Here is a 17,767-nt window from a genome sequence, read left to right on the forward strand (position 1 = left end):
GTTTGAAAATAGTATCGCTCCGTCTACCCACGGGTGATCCTTCTTACCCCGCCAGCAGAATAAAAAGTATTTTTTATCATTTCAAAAATTAATGAAAAAACGCCGAAAAATTTATGCAATTATGCAATATACCAAATGATATGTAGCACAACAAATAAGGGAAATCCTGAAATACGTTTAACTGAAAATTGATTTTCTGAGGGGGCGGTCTTACCCCGTCTTCCCCTACGTTTAGCGGCTTTGTCTTTCATTGCTCCTGATGGTGGTTTCACTATTTCTGATGAATTTCAACAGTAGTACACGAACAGCAATCCGGCGGAGTGTATCGGTTTAAATAACGAAAGCCACACGAAACTGTAAGTATGTTTTCGGGGTTTTGACTAGACCGGTGCGATAGAACAAATTTATCTGCTCAGTCATGACTTCAGTTTCAAATATACGATACGTTGTTGATTATAGAGTGTTATACAGTGGAATTTGAATTTGATTCCATAAACAATGCATTACATACGTTTGTGAATAACGTCGTTATCCGAGGACTTGTTTCAATTCGGTGTCAAATTATATGCTTTGGGAGAAAATTTATATAACAGTACCAGTTCAAAATAAACTACCATCAATACTTGAGCTTACAAAATTTTTTCTAATATCGTTCTAAACAAATTAATATGGAGTAATATGAAAAAACACGTGTTCAATTTTTTTTTATCATGCAACCCAAAACTAATTATTTGGTTTCTTCAAGGGGGCTGAAATTAAGTCATTTTGACAAACAAGTTTATGCAATCTTGAACCATCCTCGAACTGTGTGGTTCACTAATCCTAAGTGCTATTCACTGTTTCTGTGTGCAATGTCGCTGGTTCAGGTCAGTCAACTGTAAATGTAGGTCTATTCAAATCCATGTTCAAACTCTTGAGCCATCAACAAACTGTGGACAGTATTAATGCCTACAGGGAACGAAAACACGAAAGAAGACAGAGAAATTGGAATACTCGGATGGAAGATACAGTTCACAAACGGTTTTGTTTAACAAAATATATTCAACTTGTTGCTCGTGCTAAAAAGTTTGAACGAAGAAAGGATCATTTCACGCGAAAAAAATATTTTTGTTGACAAAGTTGGTAGTGAATTCGGTAGCGCACATTTGGACATCACATGAGGCAATCTAGAAGGACACGGCACATATGATGTCTACTCTCAAAGCACCTTCTCAATGAGTTCTCAACCTTCTGGTTCGTCGACATCACTTGACACTTATGTTGACACTTTTCAGAATGTCCATCATATTGGATATGATAGGATTCCCAAAATATCCCAAACTAGCCTTCACTGACATATGTATGATTTCAATACATTGGGAGCGGCATTTCCATAAGAGAAAATAAAGATATTGGCATGCCTGTACATATTACAGTAGCAGTTATTTCAGCTATTCCCATTGGAACTGACTTGTAGATTTGCTCATTTCATTCAATCATTTGTTGTTATATTTTCTCCAGCTTTTCCCGAACTGATTTTTGTGTATTTATTTGTCTGGATCTAGGCCTCACTATTACCGAATAGTATCCAGTTCAATTTCCCGCCTTTTCCGAATATAGTTGGTTGGGGAAAAAGTTTTCCATTATTTTCTCGGTAGCTGGCTTTAGTGATCAACATCTCGCGTAATATCGGTCATACAATTTCAAGTTCAAGCTCGTTGTAAAAGTGATATTGCACACTAAAAAAAATCTCTGGCTGTTTTTTATTTGTTTCATTCAGTTGTGAGTTACAGGGTGTTAACAATAGAAGTCAACAAAGAGAAAATTCGGTACATTCTACACTTTTTCTTTTATAAAGGCGAAAATGCAAGCAAAATTGGAAATTGTGAATGGTGTCTATGGTGCCGATAGGGTAGGGCGGGGCTAGTTGGTCATATGGGTAAGTTGGTCAGTGACGATATCTTGGAATCTGAGCGTCCAAAATATTAGCGATCTATGGATGAAAAATAGCGAATTGCTGATACAAAAAAATAATCAAATCGGAAAAACGTATTTATTAAGTAGGTTAAAAAATACGGACATGGGTCCCATTTCGCCCAAAATCATTCACGGTTTGCGCATTATAAAATGTGTTCTAAAACTGGTTAATAACCATGAAAAAATCGGCTCAAACGTAAAACAAAGCTTTATTGTACGTATTAGCTTTGAGTGTTAATGAAAATCGCTTTTAAAATTTTTTTGTTGAATTTTTATGAATATTCTTTTTCATATATAGAGGGGCTAGTTGGCCACACAAATTGATCGCTTGAGAGCAACGCATATAAAATTTTCAGGTATGCTGTGTTTCATTACGCAACCTATAAACAAATATAGAAGGCATATGTTTTACTGCTTAACGCAGTGTATTTGAAACGAGATAACCACCACACAAACCACTTGCAATATAATTGTGATATTTACATGTTTTGTTGTAAAATTTTCATTAAATATAATAAACGCTAAGATTGAATATCAGAACTCACAAATAATGCATTGCATAATGTAGCATACCTGGAGGCTATTTCTATATACTTTGGGGCGAACGGTACAAATGTCATCAAAACAAATGCAAGCAAGAATGCAAGCGGTTGTGCGTCGCAGGGATGCCAGGTGATTTTTTTTTCAAAAGTCTTGACATGGTACGAGCAAATGTCTTCATCATAATATCGGAGGAAAGTTCTTCACACAAAAACGGAACTGTGATAACTCTATTTGTTTATTTTAGCTTTGAAATTTTGGTTGTAACTCAAACCATATCCATGAAACTAATTGTAGAAAAGGCATGTAACCGGGAGACCTTCGATTTGTGAAGTGGTCGTTTGAAAGATTTAGGTTAATCTATTGTATAGTAGGGCCAAAATAATAGAAATTGAATGTCAAAATCATTCGAATTTTCGAGCGCAAATGAACACTCTCTTCTAGAGAGAATATGTGTTCGGACCGCTTCGATCGCTGAGACTAAAGCCCTACTTTTTTGACGATATTTTCGGCCAATAGTTAAAATTCCATGGAAATAATATCTTTTAAAAATCCACGTACGCTATCATACTGAAATTTCTTCACATATTTCATAATGTCTTAACAAAATCAAATATCTTCAAAATGAAGACATGTATTCGAACTTGGCATCTGGTTCGCCACGAACTGGAAGAGAGACGAAATCGCTAGAAAAGACTGTCTGAATAATTTTCAACGATGATAATTTGAAATTTCAATTTATTTGTTTTATTACTTGCTACATGATATGAGTTAACTGTTTTTGTTTTGATTTTATTAATTTATTTAAAATGAAGGAAACTTCTAATGGAAAAACGCTTATTATTTGCTCAAAAATAACATGCCTATTATTGACCAATTTACCCCGTGTGTGGGGTTAGTTGGTCAATTTATTCTGAAATACAAAGACGTTAAATAAAAGAAAAATGTGAAATAATTGATTATCTTATTTATTTATTTTTCATTGAAAGGGTAAAATGTAAGCTTCATTGTGGTACATAACATTCTAACGCAAAACTTCGTACTACAAAGTTATAACTAAATTTATTCTAAAAGGACCGACTAGCCCCGCCCTACCCTACTGCAACAGTAAAATACGTGCAATTTCATGTATTTTTTTTTCTTCAACACACTGAATTCAGATATCTACTGTCAACAAATGGATCGGTTGATACTAGCGATTGACCAGAAACGCTTGATTGGTATGTTTTAGTGCATCCACCATATAGTCCGAAACTGGCACGGTTACCACCTTTTCTCGCATTGCAATATTTCCAGAGTGATAAGAAATTAGGATCAAGACAAGATTGTAAAAATCTATTACTAGAGTTTTTCGCCAATAAGGACCGAGCCTTCTATGATAGAGACTCTTCGTATAACCCTTCTTACCATCATGTTGGCAGAAGAGAATTCTGTTGAGTAATGATCAATGCATATGTCCCACCAAAAAACTGACGATTATATTGAGAAAACTCATACTCTGTTCCTGCAAGCAAATTAAAAGGAGCGTTTTAAAAGTTTTAGCCTTGCCCTCTGCTTCATCATTAGTTGTACGGTATTCTGGACTCGTCAATCTATGTCGTATGCCATCCGCTGCCAGGATTTTTTTTTAACATCGGCTGCCACAACATGGGGGCCATACTAGTTCGTCAGGATTCTCAGAATGTCGGTTTCTTAGGAACAAACTGATTAATTGCATAGAGAATCACATGGGACATGGATATTGTGGCTTCTTCAATGTTGCGGTCATTCAGTATATCATTCCAGTTAATAATTGAAAAGAAACGATTCATCAGTGAGAAATCCGATTTACGATAGTTGAAATGAGTTGAATCGATGATGTTTGCAAAAAACGAGCGATGACAATTCAAGTAATGAAACCAGAAGCGGAGGACGATGATGATGAATTTCACTAAAGCAGCTGAGCTGAGCTGAAGCTATTGTCGTATTATGGACCACCTCTAAATTGACAAAACATAGATCGAGAATACGATTGTTGTTGTTAAAGATTCTGTCCGCTGCAATAATATTCCCCTATCCGCTAGGAATTTCTTCAGTCGAGCACAAAACTACTTGCCCCCACTATCTACACGAATTACTTTGGGCGAGTTACCAAACTGAGTCTGCATCAAGTTGGTATATTGTATCATCTTCTCAGTAGCTTCCGACACGTGACGCTTTTGGGAACGACGACCTAGCCATTTTCCCCTCATAGCATACTCCACATTCCGACTCGACAGCATACTCACGCAAGTCCAAACCAACACCTAAATTGTTCTGCATAATTTTATTCACAGCCTGGTAGTCTCTGTAGCCCAGGCGCCGATGCCATACGTGTATGCAGTTACTATCATGTCCGGTCACCGCCAACAGCACTCGCTGTACACCAGGTTTCGGGTGATAAAGGTTACCACTACGAATTCGCGTAATCAAAACTCCATCATTTTTCTTTATTCGACAACCATCCTTATCGAAGATAACACTTGGGGATGCACACAGTTTACTCACTGAAAGAAGGCTTCCCGTCAGCGCAGATACGTGATATACCTGCTTCAGCTTGACGACAACGTCCTTTCCATATCCTTTTGTCGATTGAAATTTTGTGGAACCAAAACTCGCAACAGAGATCTTCTTCCCTTTAACGAATTCCAAGTTCAAGTCGTCCTCTGGTCGGCTTTCCAAGGCGGTTATCAACCCATCGTATGACTCGTGCAGACTGGATAAAATAATCGCCACCAGCCAATAGTCCTTCGGTGGATCGCCAATACTCGAAAAACGACTCTAGAGCTGAGTGATTTCGACGAGATTTTCAGCCATATTTCCATGTTCCGGCATGGATATGTTTTCGCACGACTTGAATTTGCATCGATGAAATCGTCGAACGAGCGTGATGTTTTTTATTTCCGCGAATACAAATACAACGCGATTTCTACCGACGAGTATATTAGGCTGTCAAAAAACTCCTGCGGTATTTCCGCGAGGTGTCGTTGTAAGCGCGTAGTTCTAGTTGTATTCATTGTATCGAGTCATACTATAGCTTGTCGGACAGTGTTTTGTTTGGTTAAGTCGTTCGTGAGTTATAGTGTCGCAAATATGGAGCAAAATAAAGAGAAAATCCGACATATTTTACAGTACTACTATGACAAAGGCAGAAATGCATCTCAAGCTGCCAATAAAATTTGTGCAGTTTATGGATCCGATACAGTTTCCATTTCCACCGCACAACGATGGTTTCAACGTTTTCGTTCTGGAGTAGAGGTCGTCGAAGATGCGCAATGCTCCGGAGCTAGGTAGTCAGAAGTTAGCCACAAAAGAGGCCTGTGAAAATTGGCTATCCGAGTTTTTTGACAATAAGCTTCTATAACAGGGGTATTATGAAGTTGGTATCTCGTTGGGAACAAGTCATCGAACAAAACGGCGCATATTTGACTTAAAACAGATGATTGTAACTAATTTTATGAACAAATGAAAATTCAAAAAAAATACCGCAGGACTTTTTTGACAGCCTAATATTTTCCACCCGCGCGACACTGGACCCATAACCTTTTGGGCAAAAACAGATTTTACGAAAAAATAATAAAGGTATGTTAATACAAAAAAAAATTCACGCCTTACTCCCACACCTTATTCTCCGGAACGGAGAAAAGGGAAAGGATTTGTGTAATGGTAAAAAAAATAATTTTACAAAAAAAACTATTATTAATTATGTTCAATGATTTCATATCGATGTGTATCATTGTTATAACACGAATTGCAAGAAAAGACAAATATCATGTACAGGGCCAAGTCGAAACGTTGCAGTAAATTGAAATATTCTATATCATAGAGATGAACCAGTCTACGACTGAACGTCTTTATAAAAAAGAGAAAAAAAATATAAAAAGCATGCGACATAATATTTCATTGCAGGTTTGTCGATCCTTATCAGATATGGTAGTAAGAACCTATGTACTGTTGCTGACATTCATTTTCCTTTTTGTGGAAATCAAATCTGGTGATCATGGAATCAATGTGAGTTACGATTTTAAATAAAAACAAGTATTTGATAGATTTCACTCATTGTCAAATCTTATTTCACAGAGATCATTTTCGATTGACTATGAAAAAAACACATTCTTAATGGATGGAAAACCATTCCGATTCGTTTCCGGCTCCTTCCACTATTTCCGTGCATTACCTGGATCATGGAGGCATATATTGCGATCCATGCGTGCTGCAGGATTGAATGCGGTCATGACGTAAGATGATTGATGCTGTAACATAGATGCAATATATAAAAAATAATTCATAGTTATATCGAATGGTCCACCCATGAACCAACAGAAGGCGAATACAAATGGGATGGCATAGCTAATCTTGAACAGTTCATCCGTATAGCAGAAGAGGAAGATTTATATGTGATATTGCGGCCAGGGCCATATATTTGTGCGGAACGTGACATGGGAGGATTTCCCTACTGGCTTCTCACAAAATATCCAAATATCAAACTGCGCGAGTACGACAGCGGTATGGTTTTCATACTCAATTTTCCAAGATAAATTACATATGTGTATATTTGTTTAGATTACTTAAGAGCGATTGATAAATGGTACAGTATGTTGATGCCTCGCATTCAAAGACATTTATACGGTTCAGGGGGACCTGTAATAATGATTTCAATCGAAAACGAGTATGGGTCATATTCAGCGTGTGACAGGAACTATTTACTTTTCTTGAAAAATATAACAGGTACGTATTAGATAGAAGGATACTTACTTTTTACTTTGTTGCCCGACGGGCCGTTCGCCGGTCTAGGGCCTAACGAATTAGAGATGTTCAGCTTCGTCTGTCTTGGGCAGCCAGCGCAAGCAGATCGTGCATCCTCTTCCACCGCGCACATCCACCTAGTGCGAGGCCTACCACGAAGTTGACGGCCTCTTCCTGGTTCTCTGCTGAAGATAGTTTTGGCGGCTCTCTCGTCAGGCATTCTGGGTACATGTCCAGCCCACTGCAGCCTGCCATGCTGTATTACCTTCACTATATCAGCATGTTTGTATACCTGGTACCACTCAGGCGCATGAATCACTCATGCGCCTGTGCCACACTCCATCTTCCAATTTACCGCCAAATATCGAGCACTCGTCGGTCAGCTTCCTTCAGCGTCCATGCTTCATGTCCGTAAAAGGTCACCGGGAGGATCAGCGTCCTATACAGCGCTAGTTTTGTGTGAGTTTGCAAACTACGGGACCTTAGCTGGTTATGTAGCCCGTAGAAGGCCCTGTTCGCAGCTGCAACTCGTCGTTTCCCTTCACGGCCATATCGTTGTTAAAGTCATAAGCGTACCAAGATAAACGAATTCATCAACCACTTCAAATCGTTCCCCATCAATCCATCACCAGTGAGAAATTCACAAGCGTTTACATATGCTGAATTTATTCAAGTTATATATACCTCGAATAAGTTTATCATATTTATTCTCACCCGTTTACACATATTTTCACGTGAATAAATCCATCTATAGCTATAGATCTCCCTAATGTAAACCCGCCATTAGCCCTGATGAAATTTCGACCTGTGTGTTGAAAAACTGTGCTGACGCTCTTGTCTATCCTCTGGCTGTTTTATATAGAGCTTCTCTGGACCAAGGTAATTTTCCCATTTGCTTGAAGTTTTCTGGCATGTTCTCAGTGCACAAAAACGATGATAAGGCTGACATTGGAAACTACCGTGGTATCACATCACTTTGTGCTACTTCGAAAGTATTCGAGATCATCGTAAATGATGCAATGTTTGTCAGTTCTCAACGCTACATCTCCACTGAACAACACGGATTCTTTCCAAAGCGATAGGTATCAACGGATCTTGTTCAATTCATCACCACATGCTTACGTGGCATGGATTCTGAGGCTCAAGACGACGCTATCTATACGGATCTCAAAGCAGCGTTCGATCGTTTTGATCATGGAATATTATTAGCAAGGCTGGCGAAAATTGGAATGTCTCCCGCTTTCGTCACATGGTTTAGATCTTACCTGTGTGATCGCACGCTGTGTGTCAATATCGGATCTGAATTATCTGAAACATTTTCCAACTCATCCGGAGTACCACAGGGGAGCAATTTGGCGCCATTGCTATTCGTATTGTACATAAACGAAATCGACATAATCCTTCCACCTGGATGCCGGACATTTCCCAAAATGTAGCATCATTTCCTCACATCGAAAGACTGCGGTATTTTTAATGACAATTTTGAGCTATTTGATTTTTACTTGACTACTAAGACGTTCCAACAACGACTTTATTCAAGACGATAACTGTTTGTTAGTATAGTTTCGCGTTCGTTACCTATGTCTTTGTCGATTAATCCGTTCCGTATTTCTAAATTTGTTGTTCGTGGTTAGGATGTGTTTCGATATGCTACCTTACCATGGTCGCGATACCTACATCCTGCTGATGAGGCTGCCATCTTAGGTGTAGCTGGAGGGATACAGCATTTCATTCTCAGCCGCTCGCTCCGAAACAGACGCTGTTTGGGCCGCTCCTTCTGGAGATCAAACGCACCGATTTTTTTTTTTGGGCTGAGACGCTTATGGCGGCATCAACTCGCCTTTTAGGAGTCGTTAGGGAAGATTGTGTAGAGCCCACTACGCATCTCCGGCCGTAATTAACTCTTGCTGCTTGTTCGGAGGTACTTATTCATTGTATTCGCACCTACCCTCCATATCTGGAGGCCGTTTCGCTATCCACGACCTGCGACCCGTCTGATTCCTTGCAGCTAGGCTGTGCATATTGAAACTCACATTGAACAATGCAAGAAGCGTTTTGATCCCTGTGATGTTATCACTACGACACCCATATTGAACCCCATGAGAACCACTATGGCACTCGGAAGATAAAACATTATTTTTCCCCCTAGAAAGATACGTTCAGAACAATGCAGTTCTTTTCACGAATGACGGTCCCGATCAACTGCGTTGTGGTAGAATTCCTGGCGTACTTGCTACATTGGATTTTGGAGCAAGTAGGTTTCAATTTTCAATACAATAGCGATAATGAAAATACTATGTTTGATTAAACACAGCTAACAATCCTGAAAATTATTGGAAGAAATTACGGATGTATCAACCCAAAGGGCCACTGGTAAACGCTGAATTCTATCCAGGTTGGCTTACACACTGGATGGAACCAATGGCCCGAGTACGTGCCGGCCCAGTAATAGATACATTACGCATGATGCTGAGGCAACAAGCCAATGTCAATTTCTACATGTTTTTTGGAGGAACCAATTTTGCATTCACATCCGGGGCTAACGATGGAGGTCCTGGGAGATTCAATACTGATATTACTTCATACGATTACGACGCACCATTGGATGAAGCCGGTGATCCAACTCCTAAATATTTTGCACTTAGAGATGTTATCTTAGAGGTAATATAAGATCCACCGTTTATTGTGATAAAATGCTATCTACGATTTATACTCTTTCAGTTCCTACCGGATCCTGGTGTACCCGTACAAATGAAACTGCCTAAGATGAAATTACAACCAGTTAAAATAAAACCATGTGGAACACTTCTATCCGAACAAGGTCGGCAGATTCTGGCTAGATCAGTTTTATCTAGCGAACGTACATTAAGTTTTGAAGAACTTAATCAACACTCTGGATTCGTTTTGTATGAGGCTAATATACCAAAAGAACTTCATCGTGATCCGTTGACGCTGAAAGTTACAAATCTTCGTGATCGGGCGTATGTTCACGTGGACAATGTAATAGAATAATGTACATAATAATTTTCAAACTGCTCTATTTTTTCCTTTTTGTATTTTCACAGAATTTTATTGGCGTATTATCCCGGGAAAACGCGATTTACTCAATTCCAATCAGTTTGGGTATGGGTAATCGGCTACAGTTGCTCGTTGAAAACCAAGGTCGTATAAACTATGGTATCGCTAATGATTTTAAAGGAATTTTAGGTGATGTTACACTCGACGGGCAACAAGTATTTAACTGGACAATGACCAGTTTTCCGCTAGATGATTATTTTTCTATACAGAACTACATTGAGCAATATTCTGCACAAAGTCTGACGACGAATTCAACAACGGCTTCCACTGTTGTTTACCACGGAAAATTTACAATTGATGCCGATGAAATACACGATACATATGTAAACCCGACAGGATGGGGGAAGGGCATAATATTCATTAATGGGTTCCATCTGGGAAGATACTGGCCACTGGTAGGACCTCAGATAACGTTGTACGTTCCACGTCATATTCTTTCTCAAGGGGAGAACACAATTGTTATTGTGGAATATCAGAAAATAATGCAAGGAGATATTACCATCACATTTACTGATGAACCCATATTAGACGGCCCATAACTTGTTTAGGCTTTCGGTTGTAAAGAATTAAATAAAAAAGACGGGTGGGTAATGTCGGTGACATAACCGGAGTGACGTAGGACTATACAAAGGGGACAGCTTTTACTAAATATATATTTTAAATATATTGTTTTATTTTCTTCTCCTACGTGAATACCTACCTATCTACCTGAAAAATGGATTAGTTTACTGTTTACTCTTTATGAACATGTTGGGGGTTCTGAAAAGAACCTTTGGTGTTGTGTTTTTGCGTTTTTTTTTACAAACTTGATTCTTGATTTTTTTCTGAGGGCTTTGTACTTATTAAATGTTCAACGTCGGGCATCTTTCGGCGTATGCACATATCGTACAATCAAAATGATGGCTGTGATAGGAAATGCATAGGTGGTCATCAGCTCGTTCACTACCATATATTTCACTATTGAGCACATTACCGTACCTTAAGGTGAAGGTGGAAGCTAGCCATTGTAGTAGTATAGGTAAATCCACGAGTAAAAATGGGGTAATAGTGTTTGTGAGAGAAGAGCAAAGCACACGTAAATAGATCAATTTACTTATCAGACTGTGTGGCGCTTCATTGACACGAGTCTTTGAATACATTTGAAAAAAAATAACAATTCAATACTAAAGTTAAATGTATGAACGATATGTTCCGATGAACAATTGCAAATATAAATATATATAGAAGGTGCATTTGCATATGAAGCAAAATTCTGATTATACGCGAGCGTAACATGAGCAAATTTATAACACATGCGAATTGGGGGTCTTTTGGTATTAATTTGGTTATTCCGCATAGTAACTCGATGTTGATAATTCCTTAATATTTTCCTTCGTTGATCGTATTGTTTTCACATATTCACGTTGGAGAGCCTTAATTTTGATTGAATGTAATACTTTTCCGTTTACTGTTTTTGAGAGCATAGGCAGCCGTGGCAGTGTTCCGAGCTCTGCGATACAATTTTCTTACCCAATGTTAAAGTTGCTAAAACATACATTATAGACCCATTAAACGTAAAAATAATAATCGTATTGATATCAACACAATTTCATTCTATTGATTTTCATGACATGAAACGCTATGACTCACAAATAACATTTTATTGAGTGGTTTTTATAGCTGTTTCGATGATGTTGTCTGGCATCAGTGTCGAAAAAATAACGATGCTTTCACCAATACAAACAAAACCAATGCCGAAGATTGAAAAACGAAAATTTAACTTTCAGAGCACTTGCTAGAGTTTTCCGACGTTTTTCACTATACAGCGCGACAGCAGATGAAAATTCAACATCTTGTAAGTAATCGATTAGAATTTGGTTGATATTATTTGATGGGAAGTGTGCGAAAACGATCATTTTCTTCACACTGTTTCGCAAAATTATTGATTTTCGGGCGAGAGGTGAGGGAGGGAGATGAATGAAATGAGCGCCATTGTGGCAGCCATTTGTGGCTAGCTTCCACCTTCACCTTAAGCTGTGGTTTCGGAGACGAATGAATTGTAAGATTTGTAGTCTCCGCAAACAAAGTAAATAAAAATGAAAAAGAACTGAGGTTTTGGAGACGAACTTTACGATCTGTCGAGAAATAAACGAGCTATAAGCGTTCTGAAAAACCAACAGTAAATACAGGGACGGATGTCCTTCGGATTAAAGCCCTTTAAAATAAGAACAGAGCAGCAGGAAATACATAGCTCATCGTGTTGCTCCTTAGTTATTTATCTATGCAATGCATATGTAACGTCAGTCAATTTTCAACATCAGTTATCAACCAAAGAAAGCAGTTCTTGCTACCGAGAAAATTCGTTAATGCCATCCTGCATACAATGTGTTGTAATTTGAAGCCACTTTTAATTCGGAAACCATACATGGGTTTGTAAAAAATGAATGATCAATTTAAAAGAACCCAACCACCAATAAGTTCAAGAACAAGCATAAACAAAAAAAATCAGTTTATATCATATGTCATATTATGTCACTTATAGTGTATTGGTATTGTGAAAAACTTTTAATAACTTTTATTTGAAAGGTTTAATGGCCCTGAAAAGCACCGTGTTTTACGGTGGCTGGTTTTGCCACCAAAGCAGTCTGTATAAACAAACTTTTTCTTTCTTCTACCTGCTGCCGTTTTGCGATTGCGTTTGCCTCTCGCTGAAACTAGTTGTTGCCTTGATGAGCGCCGAACCGAAGCTGCTCTGTTCTTGATGCGTGTTTTCTGATTGTCGTGAGCAGCTTTGCAAGCCAACTCGAGCACTCCGACGGCCGAAACTCTATAATCGCTGTTAGGTATACTGGTGCTCCGGCACCAATCCGTTCGGCCTAGTTACCCTTGCGGAGCAATCAGTGAATGCGACCAACTGGGAACTGGAGACCTGCACGGTTCGAGTGAGACTTTGCCTTTCCCTTAACTTGTCCTCCTTTGTTACGTCCACACGTCCACGTTGCTGCTTGTTTTGACGTATGACTACGTCTAACCGGAAGATATAGGGGGTGAAATGGAAATCTAGGCACTGAACAAGTAGGGAAAAATGCAAGATTTGGAACGCTTATAACTCGAGCATTTCTCAATAGATCGCAAAGGTTTTTGCATCAATTGATAGGAAATATATCTACGCATCTATCATAACGAATAACATTTCATTTTTCTTGAGATAAATAACTGAATAATTGTGAAATATCAAGCATTGTCCAAATGCACTATGCGCCCATTTTTGATTGGTCCATTTTGTGCTCCTCAAATCGTACCGACCAAAACGGGCAACCAGAGCAGCAGCGAAATAGAATGAAGCACGATTGGAAAGGAAAAAGAAAAAAAATGAACGAAACATTGGTCGCAGTCTCACACATGCGTAATTCTCGAGCCAGCCAGTCAAGCTAAAAATCCCCGCTCCGCTGCCGTAACGATCATTCTCATCCAAACCGTACACCACATCGGTTCGCATCACAACACATCAACAAACCAACCCAAGCAGCCATGTCTGGACATGGTAAAGGAGGAAAAGTGAAGAGAAAGGCAAAATCCCGCTCGAACCTTGATCTGGAGTTCCCGCTCGTGTTGATCTGGAGTTCCCCGCAAGGGTAGCTAGGCCAAGCGCGTTAGTACCAGTGCACCAGTCCACCTAGCCGGCGTTATATAGTTTCGGCCGCCGAAGTGATTGAGTTAGCTGACAAAGCTGCTCGCGACGATAAGAAAACCCGCATTCGGAACAGAACACATTCGGTTCGGTGGACATCAAGACAACAGGCAGTTGCAGCGAGTGGCGAGCGGCAAACGCAATCGCAAAACGGCAGCAGGTAGCAGAAGAAAAAAGTTTGTTCTTTCTACAATCTGCTTTGGTGGCAAATCCAGAACAAGGCGGCATCGAGGGCGTTCGAAATGGTTTTTTTCAAAACCACGAGTACAAAGTTTTCTAAATTGGAACCATTCCATAAACCAAGGCGCTTTTCAGGGCCATTAAACATTCCAAAAAAGAGTTTAGGAAATACAGTTCAATGCTTTCTAAAACAATATCCAAAATAATAATAAATCCCAAATTGATTTTTTCATAATTTGTTTGCCAGGATCTGATGAATATGTGAATTTGGCAGTTGTTCTGAGCTTATTGATAGTTGGGGACTTTCCTGATTATTCAATTTTCACCAATTCTTAAATTGTTTCCAGATTTAAAGTACAGTAATTTACAATTAGTTCGACATTTAGCTAATTGGACGGACATGTAATGCGACTTATTTAGTTGGACATTTTTGTAAACATAAAGATCCAAATTATGACCCCACATTGAAAGTCGACACTGTACCACTGTCATCGCAAATGTTCAATTACAGGTTAAAATCGCCTCCAATGCGACACTGAGTGGCGCTTCGGCACGTCGCATTGAATGTAATTTACTGTACAACATGTCACAAAGCTGGATGGGAAGAAATTTTCCAACTGTGAAAGCTGTGGCGAGTGGCAACAAATCGCTAAACAGGAAGGTTTAGCAGAACAAGATGGGGATATCGAGTGATAACAAAACAATAAACTCTTTAGATTGAAGATAATTTTGTGATCCTGAAAAGGACCCTTTTTAGCATGTGCATGTGAATGTGAATCCAACGAGCGAACAAATCGTAATGAATGTATTTTTTTGCCATCGCTCCCTTTTAACGCTTATTCGTTCGTCTCGTTGGACTCGCCCCTCTGGCTGAGTCTGCCGATTTGTCTCTATCCTGTGGGTGTGTACCGCTAGAGTATAAAACACGCGGACCCCAAAAAAATATCTTATTTTCTTTCAAACCGTAAAACCGTGTGGTTGTACGGCATCCGCATCGTGGACGTAACAAAGGAGGACAAGTTGAGGGAAACGCAAAGTTCCACTCGAACCGTGCAGGTGTGCAGTTCCTCGTAGGTGTATCCGCCAATTTCTCAGCAAGGGTAGATCGGCCGAGCGCGTTAGTACCAGTGCACCAGTCCACCTAACCGGCGTTATATAGTTTCGGCCGCCGAAGTGATCGAGTTGGCTGGTAAAGCTGCTCGCGACGATAAGAAAACCCGCATTCAGAACAGAACACATCCAGACAACAGGCAGTTGCAGCGAGTGGCGAGCTGCAAACGCAATCGCAAAACGGCAGCAGGTAGCAGAAGAAAAAAGTTTGTTCTTTATACAAACTGCCTTGGTGGCAAATCCAGAACAAGGCGGCATCGAGGGCGTTCGAAATGGTTTTTTTTTTCAAAACTACGAGTACTAAGCTTTCTAAATTGGAACCATTCCATAAAACAAGGCGCTTTTCAGGGCCATTAAGCCTTCCAAAAAAGAGCTTAGGAAATACAGTTCAATGCTTTCTAAAACAATATCCAAAATAATAATAAAACACAAATTGATTTTTTCATAATTTGTTTGCCAGGATATATTGAGTATGTGAATTTGGCAGTTGTTCTGAGCTTATTGATTTTCTCCCAATTCTTAAATTGCTTCTAGATTGAAAGTACAGTAATTTACACTTATCTCGACATTTAGCTAATTGGACGGACCTGTTATGCGACATATTTAGTTGGACATTTTTGTAAACATAGAGTTCGGGGTCCAAATTATGACCCCACATTGAAAGTCGACACTGTACCACTGTCATCGCAAATGTTCAATTACAGGTTAAAATTACCTCCAATCCGACACTGAGTGGTGGTAATGCGACGTGCCATTGAATGTAATTTACTGTACAATATGTCACAAGCTGGATGGGAAGAAATTTTCCAACTGTGAAAGCTGTGGCGAGTGGCAAACGCAATCGCTAAACAGAAAGGTTTAGCCGAACAAGATGGGGATATCGAGTGATAACAAAACAATAAGCTCTTTAGATTGAAGATAATTTCGTGATCCTGAAAAGGAGCCTTTTTAGCCTGCATGTGAATCCAACGACCGAACAAATCGTAATGAATGTATTTTTCTTTCTTTCTTTCTTTGTTTTTAAGAGGCTTTAAACTTTGCAGTTCATTCGCCTCTAGCCCAGTGAAGAGCCACAATAAAACCAGCCCAGAGGGGACTGGCGAAAGGGAAACCAACAAAATCACTCATCAGACCTGTCCGCTCGACTCTCGGTTAAAGAAGAAGGTAGGAAGGGATCCTATGCTTCATAAGATATTTAATATATGCTGTAAAGAAAAGTAAAAATTTACTGATCCGAGGACCAAAGCAGTAACGAAGCACAAGTGACCCAGCGAAAGGCGTTTTCCAAAGCCAAAAAACAAAAAGGCCCTTCTCAGGAGGATAGGGAGGAAAGGAGTGGAAAGGATTTGGGTGGGATTAGTGGAGTGGGAGGGGGTGGGAGTGGTATGGGAAGGAAAGAGGGGAGGAGTGGGTGTGGGGTGGGGTGAAATGAAATGAAATACAGTTTGAATAGATAATAAAATATAGTGGTTTTGAATTCAATGGTATATAGTATAGCTGAAAAATGGAGAGGTTTATTTAATGAATTTATCCTCCTTGGTGAGTGTGGCTGTAGGAATAGGAAGTTGATTAAAGTATAATGTAATGGATAGAAGATAGATGTGGGTATGAAAGTATATATTATATTATTTGTTATTTATTATTATTGAATGCGTGTATATCCATGTATGAATACCTTCCTTCCGACCCGTACATACATGTGTATACACACATAAACACGCATACATGACTGTGAAGTGGCGAACTTTAATAAGCAATTTCCAAGGTATTTAGTATTTCGGTTTAGATTTTACCAAAGAAGTCGGTTTCTTTCAGAAACGCAATTAAATTGGTTTCTTGGGTCTCGTCTCTACTGAGGATATCTCGGAGACTCTGACCTATGTTGTGTCGGACTCGAGCATCTTTGGTATGTTGACATTCAAGTAAAAGATGGCTAACGGAAACCGGAACTTCGTTGCAAGCACATTGGGGTTTTTCGGCTCTGCAGAACAAGTGTGAGTGGGTGAAGTTAGTGTGCCCAATTCGAAGACGGGTAAGGACTTGCCTTTCCCTACTATTGAGACGGTCCTCCCAAGGGAGAGTGGAGTTTTTGATTTTATGAAGATGAGTGGGACGGCTGTTTATCCAACCTATGTCCCAACTTTCACGGACTTGCTGTTTTACCCAGCGGACAATGTCAGATGGAGGACAGGGCATGTCTGGGGGTTCTATTTTGCTGCCCTTGCCGGCCAGTATGTCGGCGGCTGTGTTTCCGCGGATTCCTGAGTGACCAGGAACCCAGCAGAAGGAGATGTTTTTATTTGAAGCAGCCTCTTCTGTTTGCTTAATCCATGGGTGTTTGCTGTTTCCACTTAGAAGATCGTGGAGACAGCTAGCTGAGTCTGAGAATATTGTGGTAGGAAGAAACTCATGGGTGCATTCTTGGGTAGCTATTAAAAGGGCGAAAGCTTTCGCACTGAAGATGGAGCA

The 17,767-nt window shown here is 39.5% G+C and overlaps 2 protein-coding genes across 2 annotated transcripts in view; one reads left to right on the forward strand and one right to left on the reverse strand.

Annotated features, from left to right (window-relative positions):
* Positions 1–17,767, reverse strand: part of LOC129762595 (uncharacterized) — an 84,585-nt gene that overhangs the window by 21,464 nt on the left and 45,354 nt on the right. The gene's annotated exons all lie outside the window — the stretch shown is intronic.
* Positions 434–11,004, forward strand: LOC129762584 (beta-galactosidase-like). The gene is made up of 9 exons (XM_055761012.1): positions 434–866; positions 6,424–6,525; positions 6,595–6,752; positions 6,806–7,020; positions 7,078–7,242; positions 9,410–9,514; positions 9,575–9,921; positions 9,982–10,260; positions 10,326–11,004. Exons 1-9 carry the CDS (start codon positions 711–713, stop codon positions 10,875–10,877), a joined length of 2,079 nt encoding a protein of 692 aa, XP_055616987.1. The 5' UTR covers positions 434–710; the 3' UTR covers positions 10,878–11,004.

Source organism: Toxorhynchites rutilus, chromosome 1, assembly GCF_029784135.1.
Source record: "Toxorhynchites rutilus septentrionalis strain SRP chromosome 1, ASM2978413v1, whole genome shotgun sequence".
Lineage (NCBI taxonomy): Eukaryota > Metazoa > Arthropoda > Insecta > Diptera > Culicidae > Toxorhynchites > Toxorhynchites rutilus.

Bases quoted from the DNA above. Each gene is read 5' to 3' on its own strand.
- LOC129762584 (XM_055761012.1), top strand. From the start codon at position 711: ATGCAACCCAAAACTAATTATTTGGTTTCTTCAAGGGGGCTGAAATTA. The intron at 7,021-7,077 runs GTATGGTTTTCA...ATATTTGTTTAG, and splicing joins ACTGCGCGAGTACGACAGCG to ATTACTTAAGAGCGATTGAT. The intron at 10,261-10,325 runs GTAATAGAATAA...GTATTTTCACAG, and splicing joins CGTATGTTCACGTGGACAAT to AATTTTATTGGCGTATTATC.